The sequence below is a fragment of the Bubalus kerabau genome, chromosome 9, assembly GCF_029407905.1.
Source record: "Bubalus kerabau isolate K-KA32 ecotype Philippines breed swamp buffalo chromosome 9, PCC_UOA_SB_1v2, whole genome shotgun sequence".
NCBI lineage: Eukaryota > Metazoa > Chordata > Mammalia > Artiodactyla > Bovidae > Bubalus > Bubalus kerabau.
The window spans coordinates 80,257,707-80,273,994 of NC_073632.1; the positions used below are offsets into that span (position 1 = coordinate 80,257,707).

General features: G+C 40.6%; 1 protein-coding gene across 3 annotated transcripts in view; it reads right to left on the bottom strand.

Annotated features, from left to right (window-relative positions):
• Positions 1–16,288, bottom strand: part of SLC2A12 (solute carrier family 2 member 12) — a 72,262-nt gene that overhangs the window by 26,141 nt on the left and 29,833 nt on the right. For all 3 annotated transcript variants that reach the window (XM_055535679.1, XM_055535680.1, XM_055535681.1), the window contains one exon: positions 13,810–15,150. In XM_055535679.1, the coding sequence (XP_055391654.1) occupies positions 13,810–15,150 (1,341 nt within the window). The remainder of the gene's footprint in view (positions 1–13,809; positions 15,151–16,288) is intronic.

A 16,288-nucleotide genomic window follows, 5' to 3' on the forward strand; every position in this document is an offset into this window, starting at 1 on the left:
AAGAAAAAACATATTTGGAAGATCTTAAAGGTAGACACACTTAACACAAACCCATTGGGTGAATATGATTGTATAATGGCTACATTTGATACTAAAATTCTTCTGTTTAAAGAATAATAATTTAATCAATATGCCTTTTCTCTAAAAGTATGTATTATTCCATAAGAATGGTAGGGAAAAGAAAAGGTTGAGCACTAAAAAAGTCTTTGACTGTAATGGTTTTGAGTAGAGGCCTGGAGCCTAGAAGGAAATATGAAGAATATCAAAATCTCTTTGGAAACATTTGATGAAATTCTGGTCTGCAAGCCTTTGTTCTAAACCCTGTATATCTTGGAGTCAAGCAGCTAAGTAAACTTCCAAATTAGAACCTGCTGTTCCACATCCCTGGAATTGTCATCATCTTTAACTATGCAAACATCACATGAACAATTTCTTTTAGAGGAGCTCATTATTTAGTAATAAATTTTAGATTAAATGTTATGGCAGACGAGTCATATGCTTACTACTGATACCTATCCTCCAAAAGGCTGCTTAAATGCCACAAAACCAAACAAACAAAGCTAGGCTCTACAATCTTTATGCCTTAAAAAGTTTCAATGTTTTGTTTTAAACAGAACATTGTTTAATATATTTTAGAATATTTGAGTTGAAAAGCAATTTTTCATGGGTCTTGCATTTCAGTATGTTTCCTGAGAAAAGCACTGACTTTGTTCCAGACTGTCTTTCTAAGGATGTTCATATAACAAGCATCCTTGGAAGATGGAGTGTCTCCTCTGGGCAAAAGTTTGCTTACTATTGCTTACATTAATGTCTCCCTCCAAGGGAAAAATCAGGTCAGTTTACTGTCTATTATAAAAGACTTGGGTTCCCCAAGGTTGGGATTCCTCTCCTCTAAAATAACCCATTCTATGAGTAGGTGTCATCTGGCCTGGTTCATGATGTCAGGGCATTAGGGCTTGGGGAACCATGCAAATGTGGTTAACTCTGGCTGTTGCTATTGCTAAGAGTAATAAACTGTCTTTTGTCTCTGACCAAAGAGTCTAGTGTTTTTTGCCAAAATCCATGAAACGGAGACAGGCTAATTTGTAAGCTTGCTAGTGGGCTCAAATATCAGCCAGTTTATCGTTCTTGAGAGCTGATTATTTGTACCTATGGTATGAATTTTTTAAAAAGATCTTTTATTACCATTATTAACTTTAGACTTCCCACTTACATCTGAGAAATTTTACATGATTCTTAAGCTTCAGATAATCCATTGAAATATTTCTATAAGCTCTAACACTAATTAAGTAAGTAAAAACAACCCCCAAATACCAGATTTAGACTTTTGTATATTTCTGCTAGGAAAACCAGGAAGAAATTATCTCAACACTTTTTTGGAAAGTGTCAAGTTTTAAAGCATTCAATTACTAAACCAAGGTAGGAATTATTATCCCATAATATGGCTAATCTCAGTCTTTTTTTCCACTTCAGAAGGGTTGAATCTTATATTTGGAGAATATAATAGAAATAAATATTTTCTAATACCATACATTTTTTATGGCCTTAATTTTTATAACTTTAAGACATGAAACTTCTTAAGTCACCAAATGAATTAGAGATGGCTCCACATCCTCAATTGAGTAGCTTTACTCAGACATAACTTTTGGTCAAATGTGTATGAGGTTCCACACAAACCACTTTTATTTCTGATGCCCTCTATATTGATACAAATTCATACTAGAGGAGATCAGGATATGTCAACGCCTGACTAGAGAGACAGCACCCCTACATCACAGAAGCTGAAAGAGTTCCAGAAACTTTTTTGGACTCATCTAACAAATATTTCTTGAGCCTTTACTGTGGACCAAGCTCGAGGTTAGGTTCAAGGAAACAACAATGAACAAGACAGACTGTGCACACCCAAGACAGAGTCTAAGTTAGTTGTGCCAACTCAGAATAATAGAGAATTGGTTATTTCTCAGCCTAAAACACACCTTTCACCAAAGCCTCAGAATTTTCTGTAACATCTGTCTGATATACTAGAAGGCTCTCTTGACTGTAGGTAATGCAGAACTGAACCATACTTCAAGCAATACATGTATTTTCTTTAGTCTTGACCTAATTGGAATGATGCTTGGAAGGGAGGTGAGAAAGACCATGGCATCATAATTCAATATGAGGCTATGGAACATTTGCTATGTCTCCTGAAATGGCTTAAGCAGAATGCCAGCTGAGGTCAGCGCTTGGCATTACTGGAACCATCCATCTCATGTCTAGACTGTACCCAGACGTTTAATAGCACTAATAACTAAGTGTATTGAGTCCATGCCACCCACCAGGCAATGCACTAGGTATACTACATGCAAATAGCTTTGTTCAACCCCACAGTTAAACTGTGAGGTAGGTCAGGAAGCTGAAGCCTGGGGAGATGGATTGACTTGTCTGGAGTCCTACACCATGGAACTGCAATTCAGTATCAGGAAGCTTGATGCCAATGTCTTGTCTGAATTCATGCACTTTGTTTACAACCTCTGCAGGCTTTCTTTCTCTCCTCCTAAACCTTGCGTGACCCCCTTAAGGCCATTGATCTTATCCCTGATCATTTTTTATTTTTCTTCATCACTCTTACTTCCACTTAAATGTTGACACTTCTCTCTTCTCGAAGCTGTATTATACATCTATTTATTTTCTGTTTTATTGCCTGTCCCCACCACTAGCTCCATGCAGGGGAGGTGTGGCTTTCACTCATCCATCCCTGAGTCACCATCAATGGGCCCCATGCCCAATGGGTCATGACTGAGCCATTCACATGTGCTGGACAAGTGAGTGACCAGATGAATCCCCACCACCTTCTGCCCCTCTCCTCTCTTCCGGGTCACTCCAAGATGCTTTCTTGCTGGAGCTCCTGCCTATTTGGAAGAAGAGATGGAGGTGATTTGGTGTCATCTGTCATTCAATCTTCAGGGTAAAGCTCTGCTTAAACTTGAGAATACAAAGGCAGATAAAGGATAACAGTCATAGCCTCATTATGGAGCTTAATATGTGACCATGGACAAATTCCTTCAATCTGCTCTAATGAAAAGATATTAGTCATGAGATAAGAAGAAGAGGTTAATTAATTAATTAATGGACATAGGAGTTTTTGGATTTTTAAAAAAGGCCCTAATAATTGTTTTGAAAAGAACAGTCACACACATTTTTCTGAGTTACAGAGGCTATTTTAAGGAAGGAGGCTACACAAGTATTACCTCAAATGAACTCATGAGATAATAACTTTATGCTTTGGGTTTGGACTCATTTCTGCTTTACTTTTGAAGCCTAAGAAGAAGACAAATCTCTATGTGGCTCTATATCCTCACAATGTCCAGGATCTTTGGTTCTACCCTGAAGCTTGAACTACAATAGAAAAGTGTTCATTATTAGAAGGAGCTAAAATGATCAGAATCACCCCAGAAAGAGTGGAGAGTCAAGGAAAGATTTTGAACATATTTTAAAGGGAGAGATGAGTTGTGGAAAACAGAATGTTTCATAAAAGTAATAAAAGCAGTGGGGTATATATTGTGATTTTATTTGATGGAAGAGTTTTAGTATGAGTTACAGGAGGGCAGAAGTTCTTAACCTCTATGAACCCCTTCAGCAGGCTCATGAAACCTATGGATTCCTCCATAGAATAATATTTTAAATGTACAAAAGAAAATATGTAAGATTACTTGGTTGCAAATTTAAGCCCCCTTCCGAATGCTAGATTCCAGGGTACCCCAATTATTCTAGACTCAGGCAAACAGAGGACCAGAAAGTGAAATAATGTAGGGCATACACTTTAGCCTAAAAATAGAAATACTTTCTGACAAGAGAAACTATGTTGTGATCTAATACAATGAAGGAATGTTGTTCTAAGCCAACCCATATTTTAAAAGATTTAATAAAGATGATTTAATCTTGCTTTTGAGTTTTCTTTGGAACAGCAAGTACTTTTCCCTTTATGCCCCTGTTGACACAAAGGATTTGCTTCTATTACAAGTAATAAACTCTTTAAATGAAATACCTGAGCAATAATCGCATCAGGTTAATAAGTTTTACGATGCATTCATGATCTGGCATGAAAATTTGCTCTTAATAAAAATATTCTTTAAATTTCAAATCATTTGTGCCAATACTCTAGAATACAATTTTGGTTATTGAATTGGAATTCTTATGGCATAGTTTCTTTGGAAAAGAAAAAATTAAATACAATATGAACATGGACATAAATGACTAACTCAGCAAGAAAAAAAGGAGAATTATTCAGATCTCTTCTAAAAACTCTAGCAGTATTGATAGTCTCAAGCCATCAGTGTGAATTAACTGCTTGTTTTCCTTAAAGGGAATGTATTCGAGCTTCTCTGGTGGCTCAGCAGTAAAGTTCAGTTCAGTTCAGTTCAGTCTCTCAGTCGTGTCCGACTCTTTGCGACCCCATGAATCGCAGGCCTCCCTACCCATCACCAACTCCCAGAGTTCACCCAAACTCATGTCCATTGAATCGGTGATGCCATCCAGCCATCTCATCCTCTGTCGTCCCCTTCTCCTCCTGCCCCCAATCCCTCCCAGTATCAGGGTCTTTTCCAATGAGTCGACTCTTTGCATGAGGTACTTGGAGTTTCAGCCTCAGCATCATTCCTTCCAATGAACACCCAGGACTGGTGTCCTTTAGGATGGACTGGTTGGGTTGGCATTTCTTTCTCCAGGGGATCATCGGGTTTGATCCTTGGGTTGGGAAGATCCCTTGGAGAAAGAAATGGCAACCCACTCCAGTATTCTTGCCTGGGGAATCCCAAGGACAGAGGAGCCTGGCAGGCTACAATCAATGGGGTCACAAGAGTTCAACAAGACTGAGTAACTAAACCACCACCACATTCTGTCCCCTACTGCTTGCCTTTTAGCCTCAGGTGTGAATATCTGAATTAGTGCTTGAAACAGCAATCACAAGTGGAAGAAATCAGGAGATAATGGGTTATTTCCCTTTCCTAAATGCAAACCTCCTTCAAACCTGAGATTCTCATCTCATTAGCTTTGCTTTTGTTCTAAGAAATGCTCTGAAAGACTCTTCTCCATGTGAGAGTAAAAAGCAGAGATGTCAAAAAAAAAAAAAATCTGGTACTATTTTAGATACTTTGTGTCTGAAATTCCCAAATAACTCTTTATGACTTGACAAATGCCCTAAGTGCTTCCAACTACTTGTTTCTGAGCACTGCTAACTCTCCTGCATCTTTTCTTAGAGGCCACAACAGAAAAAGATTTTTAGAACTCATGCCCAAATTGAGACGGGAGGGAAGGGGGCAGGGCACAACCTTTAAAAGAATGACAAGGCCATTGAGGGTATGATAAAGGCTGGTTAGAACAGATTAGGCCCAAAATGGCAGAAGACTGACTTTCAGTGAACCTTAGCCTCATTATATGCTCATTATAATATATTAGCATGTGCAAAATGACACACCCACAGACACCATGACAGTTCTGAGGCTAACCATAAAAGGTCAGAGTGGGCAGTGGCTCAGTTCCTGGAAATCTCAGTCCCCTTCTCCAAAATAGTTGGAATAATTCTCCCACTTATTAGCCTATGAAATTATCCAGCTCATACAAACTGCTGCTGCTGCTGCTAAGTCACTTCAGTCGTGTCTGACTCTGTGCGACCCCCCATATTTTGGGGCCTCTCGCCTTCTGAGATGGCCTGAACTCTGTGGAATATGTTTCTCCCTAAATAAACCTGCTTTCCTATTTACTTTTCAGAGCAGATTCCTCTTGCCCGCCCTCTTATATCCTTCACAAGTGTCCTATATTAATAAACCTACTTTTTGCCTGTCACTATGCCTCTTGCTGAATTTTTTTCTGCAGCAAGACATAAATAACCTGAGGTCCATTAAGTCCTGTGACCAGGTGTGTGGTTTCAGCTGGGAGACTGTGGGTTCAAGGCCCCTCTTAAGCCAGAAATTGTGGGTTCAAGTACCAACTGAAGTGCAGCTGGATTGGAGTCCCACCCAAAGGAGTGAGATTAGAAGACTGTGGGTTTGAGTCCCAAATTGAGGTGTGTGATTGCAAAGTGATGGATTGTTCTGCAAAAACTTGATAGTTTCAGGACATACAGGCTTTTCTGTGGCAACCTAGTGACCCTAGCTTTGTTAGTACTTATCCTACCAACTAGATATAGCTTGACACAGATAAAGAAACACAGTCCGAGACTTTTCCTGTATATTCATCTTTGTTTTAAAGTTCTTTTGGTCTCCTCCTTAGAAACATGAACATACCCCGGCATCATTTGCAAACAAGTGGTGCTAATGGTAAAGAACCTGCCTGCCAATCAGGAGACAAAGGAGATGTAGGTTTGAGTCTGGCTTGGGAAAATCCCCGGAAGGAGGGCATGGCAACCCAGTTCAGTATTCTTGTCTGGAGAATCCCATGGACAGGGAGGCTGGTGGACTACTCTTGGCACAAAGAGTCAGACAAGACTGAGCAACTTAGCACTCAGCATGACTTCAAGGGATAGAAAGAAAAAATATGAGATGTCATGTCTTCCCTCCAAGAGCTTACAATCCAGTAACCACATTCTGATTAATAAACCAGTAAACACTCAAAGGCAATACACTGTTTCATTAAGGACTAAGTTGTTATCACGTGGTAACTTTCATTTACATCGTACACTACAGGATCCAAAACACTATGCACTGGCTCCCTTGATACTCACCTATACTCTGTGATGTAGGACAGGTATTATTATGCCTAGTTCATAGATTTAGAAACAGCTTCAGAGAAAATAAATGACTCAAAATGACATAACCAGTAGGCAGAAGAACTGAGATTAGAACTCAAGTTTTCTGATTGCAAATTCAGGCTCTTTGTAGCCCAGAACTGAACTACTCTACACTAGAAATAACTGGTGGTTCATATGAAAAAAGACCTTGAAGAAATGGAGTGAATTCATAGAGGAGATAAGACTTTCACTGAGCTCTCAAGATAGGAGGGATTTGGGTCGACTAGATGCAGAAGGAAAAGAGGTCACAACAAGTGCTTTCTGTCTCCTGACCTGGGTATGGAGCAGTGGAAGATAAAAATGCACAGAGAGCAAAGTATTGCCTCATGTCACAACTCTTTGTATCCTCAAGAATCTAAATGTATTTCTATATGAATGATAGCCCTGGAAGAAAAATCTATAGACTATGATGTAAATGGTTCCCTTGGAGTCATGCAGACACCCTGATGGAGTTGGGTGGATCATGGAGGGCCTTGAAAATCACACTTCCTTTCCTTCCAGGATGTGTGATATCATAGGAGAAAGAATGGAATTAGGCTTCAGACAGATACCCAGAGATCTAGTCCTAAATCTCTGTGATCTCAATCTCTCAGAATTTCTTGTTTCTTTTTTATAAAAGGAAAGTGTAGAGTGGAGCATTTCTAGTCTTCTTTTCATCTTGAAAATGATTTGACTTTTCTGATATGGAAGAAAGTGGGAAGTCATGGTAGATTTGTGAGCTGTGGTGACATGAGGAACATGGTTGTTTAGGGAACACTGGTATGGTGGATGTATGTATGTAGAAAAGGCTGGAAGGGGAAAGAACCACAGGAAGGGCTTCCCAGTAATCTCAGGATGAGACCATAAAGAATAGATGAGGATGGCAGAAAAGGGAAGGACAATATGAACAGAGGAGTTCATTTTGAGGGAAAATCCAAGAACTTTTGATCATTGACTCCATCGGGAAATGGTCCCAGAGCATTAGAACTAAGTGACTGGCAGAGAGACTATTCCATGGAAAACAAAGACAAGTCTTCTTGGCATAAAGGGAATAAGAATTCAGCAACAGCTTCTTTGTGTTCAGCTGACAGTGAAGCATCAAAATGGAAAAGTCCAGCACTCATTGGGAAAAAAGGAACAAGAAGTCATGTGAGGTGATGGAACTCAAGATACGTGACGATCGTCAGCTCAAGGGAGACAATTAACATTCCTGAGAAAATAAATATGAAAGCTTTTATCATGCATTAGCAAAAGAGTGCCTTTGGTTTTATAGCTAAAGAAACAAAAGCCAAGAGACAATAATGAAATGACCTAACCTCTTTTTTAGAACTAGATGGAATGGAAGCTAGTCATATATTTTAACAAGTAATGTTTAATTAAAAGAAATAAATGTCTACACAGAAGACAGAATACAGAGCCTTTGACCCTCTGAAATATTTCTTTCCAGATTCATATTTATTCTCTTAGTCGAGTTTATCACCTGACAATTTTGTCCTGTGCCAATTTAGCTAAGCCGGAACTACATTTCCCAGAATTCCTTTCCCCATGTAGTTCTGGGTGAGGGTTGGCTGAAAGAGAAATTTGCCTGAGACTTGGAAGGCCAAAGTGACACTGAGCCCTGTGCTTGGGGGTTGGCGCCCTGGACATCAGTGCAGGATGTATAAGTTGTTGTGATATGCTGGTTGTCCTTGTTGGCATGGAGGAGCAGCCAGTACACCCAGATCTCCTCCTTCAACTTCAAGTACCAGGCCAGGCACATGGGAGGGCTCTGTGAAAAAGGACACTGGTTTTCTGCAGGTGGCCTGCATTATCAGAATTGACGTGGTGAGAGACAAATGTGGGTTCCCATTTCTCCTTAGGGATTCCTGCTTGTCCTAGCAGGGTTTCTGGTCTTTGCTGCCCCTGTTCCAAGTCCAGCTTTTCCTCCCACCTGCCCTGCTGACCTGCAGAAACTTCAGGCAGCACCCAGATGCAGAGGGCACAGGCTTCCCAGACTCCACCAGCTTTCCTCTGAGGCCCTGATGAGTGATCTTCTGTCTTTCCTCTAACTGTCCCTTCCAGATCTGTGCTTTCTCAGCAGCTCCCACAATTATGTGATGTCTAATCCCTGCAGAAAATTCCTTATCTCATATCACTCATAGTGGTTCTACCTTTTCTTATAGAATTTCTCACAGTGTCTTCTCACCAGGCCTTTGTCTAGCAAGCCTCCCTTTAATTGACTGTACTTGTGCATTTCACTTATTCTCAAAGGATCATCAGCTATCAGAAAAGAATGATAAAATTTTTAAATGCATTTTAATATTTCTAAATAGGCCTCATGATAGACCGGAAACCAATATCAAAGTTCAGGCTACCATGAGGTTTAAGCACACTATTGGCTACTGGTGACTAAGCTGGAAACCTCCATAATGCCCAGAACTACCCAGGTCCAGCTGTTAACTGAGAAAGAAAGAAACACCTATCTTGTTTAAGCTACTTTTATTTTGGTCTTTGTTGGAGCTGAGCTTGAATTTCAACCAATATACATGCTAAACATATCTTAATTCTTTAGTTATTCAGGTAAATGCATGTCAAAACCTTCTGCATTTCATCATTATTTTCCTTCTCTTTTAGCCCATAGTTCAATCTTATAAAAAATGTACATGCTCACTTACCTAACAAAGCTTCAGAAAAAGAGACTACCTCTATCTTGCATAAAATGCAGTGGCTCATTTAATGACTTCATGCATACACAATAATACACAAGTTTCATTTATTCCTATTTCTAATACATCTTCTGGCATCTGGTCCCATCACTTCATGGGAAATAGATGGGGAAACAGTGGAAATAGTGTCAGACTTTATTTTTGGGGGCTCAAAATTCACTGCAGATGGTGATTGAAGCCATGAAATTAAAGGATGCTTATTCCTTGGAAGGAAAGTTATGACCAACCTAGATAGCATATTCAAAAGCAGAGACATTACTTTGCCAACAAAGGTCCATCTAGTCAAGGCTATGGTTTTTCTAGTGGTCATGTATGGATGTGAGAATTGGACTGTGAAGAAAGCTGAGTGCCAAAGAATTGATGCTTTTGAACTATGGTGTTGGAGAAGACTCTTGAGAGTCCCTTGGACTGCAAGGAGATCCAACCAGTCCATCCTAAAGGAGATCAGTCCTGGGTGTTCATTGGAAGGAATGATGCTGAGGCTGAAACTCCAGTACTTTGGCCACCTGATGCAAAGAGTTGACTCATTGGAAAAGACCCTGATGCTGGGAGGGATTGGGGGAAGGAGGAGAAGGGGACAACAGAAGATGAGATGGCTGGATGGCATCACCGACTCGATGGACATGAGTTTGGGTGAACTCCAGGAGTTGGTGATGGACAGGGAGGCCTGGTGTGCTGCAATTCATGGGGTTGCAAAGAGTCAGACATGACTGAGCAACTGAACTGAACTGAGCTGAATACATCTTCAAGGAGAGGACTGAACTAGCAATTAATGGTTACCATCAGGACCAATACAGTTCTGTCTGTTTGTCTTGTCCATTTCATAAACAAGATATGTTTTCATGTGAGCAAGTCACTTAACATCTCTGAGATTCAGTGTCTTCATTTATAAAATCTGGTGAATGTTTTTCTTCCCAGGCTTGTGGAAAACCTCCAAAACATGTAAAAAATTCCTTGAGCAGTGTTTGACATAATATTAGTTGACTCTAAAGTTTAAATTATATATATATATATATTTAAAATTAGTATAGAATAATATTTGAGGAATTCTAGAAGGTAAATCAGAGAAGGCAATGGCACCCCACTCCAGCACTCTTGCCTGGAAAATCCCATGGATGGAGGAGCCTCGTAGGCCGCAGTCCATGGGGTCACTAAGAGTCGGACACGACTGAGCGACTTCTCTTTCACTTTTCACTTTCATGCATTGGAGAAGGAAATGGCAACCCACTCCAGTGTTCTTGCCTGGAGAATCCCAGGGACGGGGGAGCCTGGTGGGCTGCCGTCTCTGGGGTCGCATAGAGTCGGACACGACTGAAGTGATTTAGCAGCAGCAGAAGGTAAATAATAAACAGCCTCCAATAATTTCTGCCAAAATCAGACTGAACTGCCTAAAAGGGAAACTCTTGCTCTAATACAGTAATGTATCAAATGATATATGTGTAACTGAAGAATTACTGCACTTTACAAAGTTATCCAAAAACTAAAGAGAAGAAGTGTAGCATGTGCTCAGGAAGATTCTTATAATGAACAGGTTGGCTCTGGAAGTTTAAAATCAATGTTTCTCATATTATAATATGTAGCATGTATTAATCTCTTCCAATCTGAGAGATTCTCTGAATGAAAACAAACAAACAAAAAAAAGGCATTCTTTTCTTAGATTCTTAGTTGATCTGTGATATTTCAAAAGACTGGATCAAGAAAACTGATGCAAAAAAGGAAATATTTTTAGTTTTATGATAAATTTATAGGTGAAAAAGGGCTTCCCTGGTGGCTCAGACAGTAAAAATCTGCTTGCAATGCGGGAGACCTGAGTTAGATCCCTGGGTTGGGCAGATCCCCTGGAGGAGGGCATGGCAACTCACTCCAGTATTCCTGCCTAGAGAATCACCATGGACAGAAGAAGCTGACAGGTTAAAAAGTCCATGGGGTCGCAAATAGTCAGACTTGACTGAGCGACTAAGCACAGAGGGAAAAAAAAAGATGCCAGCAAAGGAAATCAATGGAGCAATAAACACCACCTCAAGTTTATCAAGTGAGCAAAGATTATTGTACTTATTGATATAGAAAGGTCCATAGACAAGGCTAAGTTGTTCCTTGGTAAAAGCTAGCACTCATATCTTGCTCTTTTGGTAGACTTTAATGAGTTTCTGAAAATAATTTTAGAAAGGTGCTTACTCATTTATTTCATTAACTGTATGTATCAGAGTTGACATGTAAGCATTGTTATTGCTGCATTTTATGGCTCCCCAAAATTCATATATTGAAACCCTAAACCCCATTGTGATGATATTTGAAATGGGACCTTTGGAAAGTAATTAGATCATAAGGGTGAAGTTTCCATGATGGAATTAGTACCCTTATAATAAGAGATACAAAAGATACAGCTACTTCTCTCTCTGTCTCTCTCCAACACAGCAAGAAGTCTGCCTTTACAACACAGGAAGAGGGAGCTGCCAAGAACTGAATCCCCTAACTCCTTGATCTTGAACTTCCCAGCCTCCAGACTGTGAGAAATTAATGTTTGTTCTCTAAGCCATGGCGACCCAAGCTGATTAAAACAAGCGTCTCACAGGTACACACCCAAGTAATTGAATCCTGAAATAATGGTAGAAACTTGTTTCCAGGAAACTGTTCGTTAATGGTATTCATCATTTTCAGCCTTAAGAAGCAGTACCAGGGTCCAGGAATCTGTCAGAGAGATCAGGGGTTGATGGTACTGTAGTGTTTCCTCTATCTTCCCAAGCACAGTCCTTTATGGGAAAATCTGCCTACCCATATTGCAAAAGAAAGGGCCAGCTTCAGGACATCAATGCTTTAGATCATGCAATCCAATCTAGCCATCGCTGCTTATACCAGAACAACCAGTTATGACTCGGCATAGCAAAGAGCAGTGTAGATCAGATTCCTTCTCTGGAATCTGAATGAATCAATATCTAGAGACTGATCTCACAAAGAAGTAGGAGTAGAAGCTAAAAGATGAGGAAGCAGAGAATTGAAGGAAAGTCACATTGGCCATGTGCAAGTCCAGACATTAATGAACTCAGATTAAGCAGGCCAAAGCTGCTGATTGCTGAACAGAATGAAGCAGACACAGGGAGCATAGCTCAACCCATTCAACCAAAACCTCCTTGAAGACAGGACAATATCTGTCTTGCTCATTACTGTTTCCCTATCATTGAGCATAGTTCCTGGCTATTAAAACAATTAGTCACTCAATCTACATTATTTCAATGAAGAGCTAACAGTGGCTCACTAGGTCAAGCCCTTTTCCAGAAATACTATCCAGTGTCTGGCAGCTGCATGTGTTCATGAAATTCCTTCTCCTTCAACACAGCCTACATCTTCTTATTATTCCTGAGCTTCCAGCACTTTCCTGTTTTGGAACAAGTATATCTGCTCCTTGATCATTGTAAATAAACATTTCAATATCAACTCTGTAAATGAGGAAAGAAAGGAGGAAGAAAGAAAGAGGGGTGGAGAAGAATGAGAAGGGAGAGAGAGAGAGATGCAGATGGAAGCAAAAGGTGGTAGTGAAAGACTGCCCTTGATTTTTAAGCCCATCATTTTCCAATGAGGTGCAAAAAAAAAAAAAAAAAAAGAGCTTTCACAACTTCTCTACAGAGAGGTTTAGAGTTTGGATGAGAAGCTAAAAGATTAAAGAACTGCAACAACCAACCTATGCTAGCAAACTCTAGATAAAGTTTGCTCAAGAGAAGTAATTAAGCTTTGTCATTGCAAAAGACCAACTATATCAAATAAAACAGTCTTGTAGCTACCTCCCTGTAGACTGCACTGTTTTCAATGGGAATACATGGACTCCCATTCACCCATTTAACAGAGTATAGTCTTGGGAGGTTATTCTAATGATCAAATATCATCCTTCCCCAAATAATGCCTTCTTAACTCCCTTCTTCTTTATTACTGGAATGAATCCATTATTGTGTCTTTGAAAAAATCTAAACACAATTTTTTTCTTCCATCTTCAAAGAAACTAGAGAATTATACAGAAGAAAATGTCCCAGTAAACTTAGACCTCATAAAACAATATATTCTCTTGAGCAACATATCTTTTGAGGTCTGATTCCTTCCCAATTAATTAATAGTAAAGCATCTTCATGTGACAGATAACGAGAAGCTCCTCATTGGTTGGATACTAGCCCTGCACATTACACAAAGCAGATATAAGACAGGTGTATTTTCCTCATTACCAGAAACATGAGGTGGCCAATACTATTCCTGGCTTGCTTCTAGTATTTCCATGTATGAAGTATTATAGCAGTAGGATGTTCTGACTGGTCAAAAGTAATTGGTAACATTCATAAGGCAAGAGAGGGAAGGAATAAAAACTAAAATACTTACTTGGTCCTAGACCAATTGAAAAGGCAGCAACGTAAACAAGCAAGCTGGCTAAAGAAAGCCATTTCAAAAACGTGGGGACATCTGCAGAGTCTGTGACGATCTGGTATTCAGTTTGGCTTAGTCCAGCATTTGGTAAGGATGCCAGGGTCGTTTCTCCTCTCCCATTTATGTCATTTCTTGTGGGCCTCAGTGAGCTTCTGCTGTGGAAAGTCATCCCTTTAAAGGATTCTCTAAGAGTGCCATTGCTGGCTGACAAGTTACCTGGTCCATAAAATACAGACTCATCCAAGGACTGGTTGATAGGACTATGGTTTCTGCAGATACTGGTGAAGTTCATGTGGATGTTGAGATTCACGATGCCCATGGTCACCAATGAAGCTGCCATCACAGAGGAACCGATACACAGGAAGGTTTTGCTCCCAACCTGGTCTACGAGAAGGGTGGCTGGGATGGTGCTGATGACCTTGACGACCCCAACCCCGGTGGAGGCAAGGCTAGCTGCCTCATTGCTTTGGAAGCCAACGGACTTCAAAACAGTAGATGCATAGAATAATATGTTTGGCTGGCCAGTGATCTGTACAAAAAACACCAGCGTTAAACCTATAATGATTCGGGTCCTCATGTTGTCTTTTGAACGAAACAGATCCCAAAAACTGTACTGATATTCATCTTTCAGGGAAGACTTTATCACAGTGAGTTCCTCCGTTGTATCCGAGATAGCTCTCAGCTTTCCAAGAACCTTACTAGCAGCTTCCTCATGTCCCTTCATCACCAGAAATCGAGGACTTGGAGGAAGAAAGTACATTGCAATGGCTTGCAAAACTCCCAAGGGAATAACAAGGCCGAACATGTATTTCCAGCCATGGGAAATGTTGGCAAATGCATAATTTGAAATGTAGGCAAAAAGAATGCCAATGACAATCATCAGTTCATTCAGTGACACGAGAAGGCCTCTTCTGTGTTGGGGAGCAATTTCTGCGATGTAGACACAAGTGGCGGTGGAGGAGAGTGAAATAAAAACTCCAATAGCAATGCGCCCCCCTATAAGAGTGGTGTAAGATAAACTGATAATCAAGACCAGGCTTCCAAGTCCGAGAAGGCAGGAGGACAAAATGATGGCGGCCCTTCTCCCGTACCTGTCAATCAGGACTCCTCCGATTAGAGAGGCCAGGAGGGCCCCGATAAGCAGGGAGCTCACCACCATTTCCTGCTCATGGCAGGTCAGGACTAACAAGGTTCTTATTTGCAGAAGAGCCCCAGAGATGATCCCAAGTTCATACCCCACCAGGAAGCCACTGACAGCAGCTGTGACAGACGACAGGAGGGTATACATGCCACAACCTACGAGCAGAGAGAAGAAACAGGTCAGTTCTGAGTCGCGTCTGATGGAGACTCACCCTTGTCTAAGTACATTTTCCATAGCACTGATTATAAACACATATATGTGAAAGTCGCTCAGTCATGTCCGACTCTACAACCCCGTGTACTATACAGTCCATGGAATTGTCCAGGCCAGAATACTGGAGTGGGTAGCCTTTCCCTTCTCCAGGGGATCGTCCCAACCCAGGGATCAAACCCAGGTCTTCCACATTGCCGGCGGATTCTTTACCAGCTGAGCAACTAGGGAGAACCATAAACACATATAATTATAGTCAAATAATACACTAACCAAAACATGATTAGATAAAGAAGGAAAAGTTCTTTTTTTCCTTTTTGGTGAGGAGGGAGTGGAGGCATTTACATAGTTTTTGTTTGTATGTATGTGTGTGTGATGTGATATTGGTTTTCATTTTGAACAGACCCATATGTGAGATAAACAGATGACAGATGATGGGGACTGAACAAGCAAGAACACAGTTTTTTTTCCTGCCTTGGTGCTGGATTGGAAATTCAGAAAGCCTGGCTCCTCAGGTCCTGCTGTCTAAGGCAAACCCTTGAGAGCAGGATACAGAGGAAAGTGGTCTCTGGAAAGGCCTCAGTCTGCCCAGTATGGAATCTGGGGGAAAATGAAGCACAGCGTCCAGGAAACCTGCCCTCCTGCCTCCTTGGCCAAAATTCAGCCACCCCTGGCTTTGCTGAAACACAGGAGGGTGATGGGGAAGACCAAGGTGTGAGTGCCTTCACAAAGTCGGGGCTGGGTCAGAAAGAAGAGGTGGGGAAGAAGAACAAAAGGGGCTTTGTATTGTTCCATTCTTTTGAGGTTAACATCTGAGGGAAAATGGCAAAATGTTATTGTTGTTGTGTCACTAAGTCAGGTCTGACTCTTTGTGACCCCATGGACTGTATCACCCTAGGCTTGTCTATCCTCCACTATCTCCTAGAGTTTGCTCAAATTCATTTTAACAGGCAAAATGTTAAGTCATTAATTTTCAGTGGTAGGTACACCAATGTTTGTTACATGTTTGTAATTTACTTTGGGTACCTGATGCGAAGAGCCAATTCATTGGAAAAGACCCTGATGCTGGGAAAGATTAAAGGC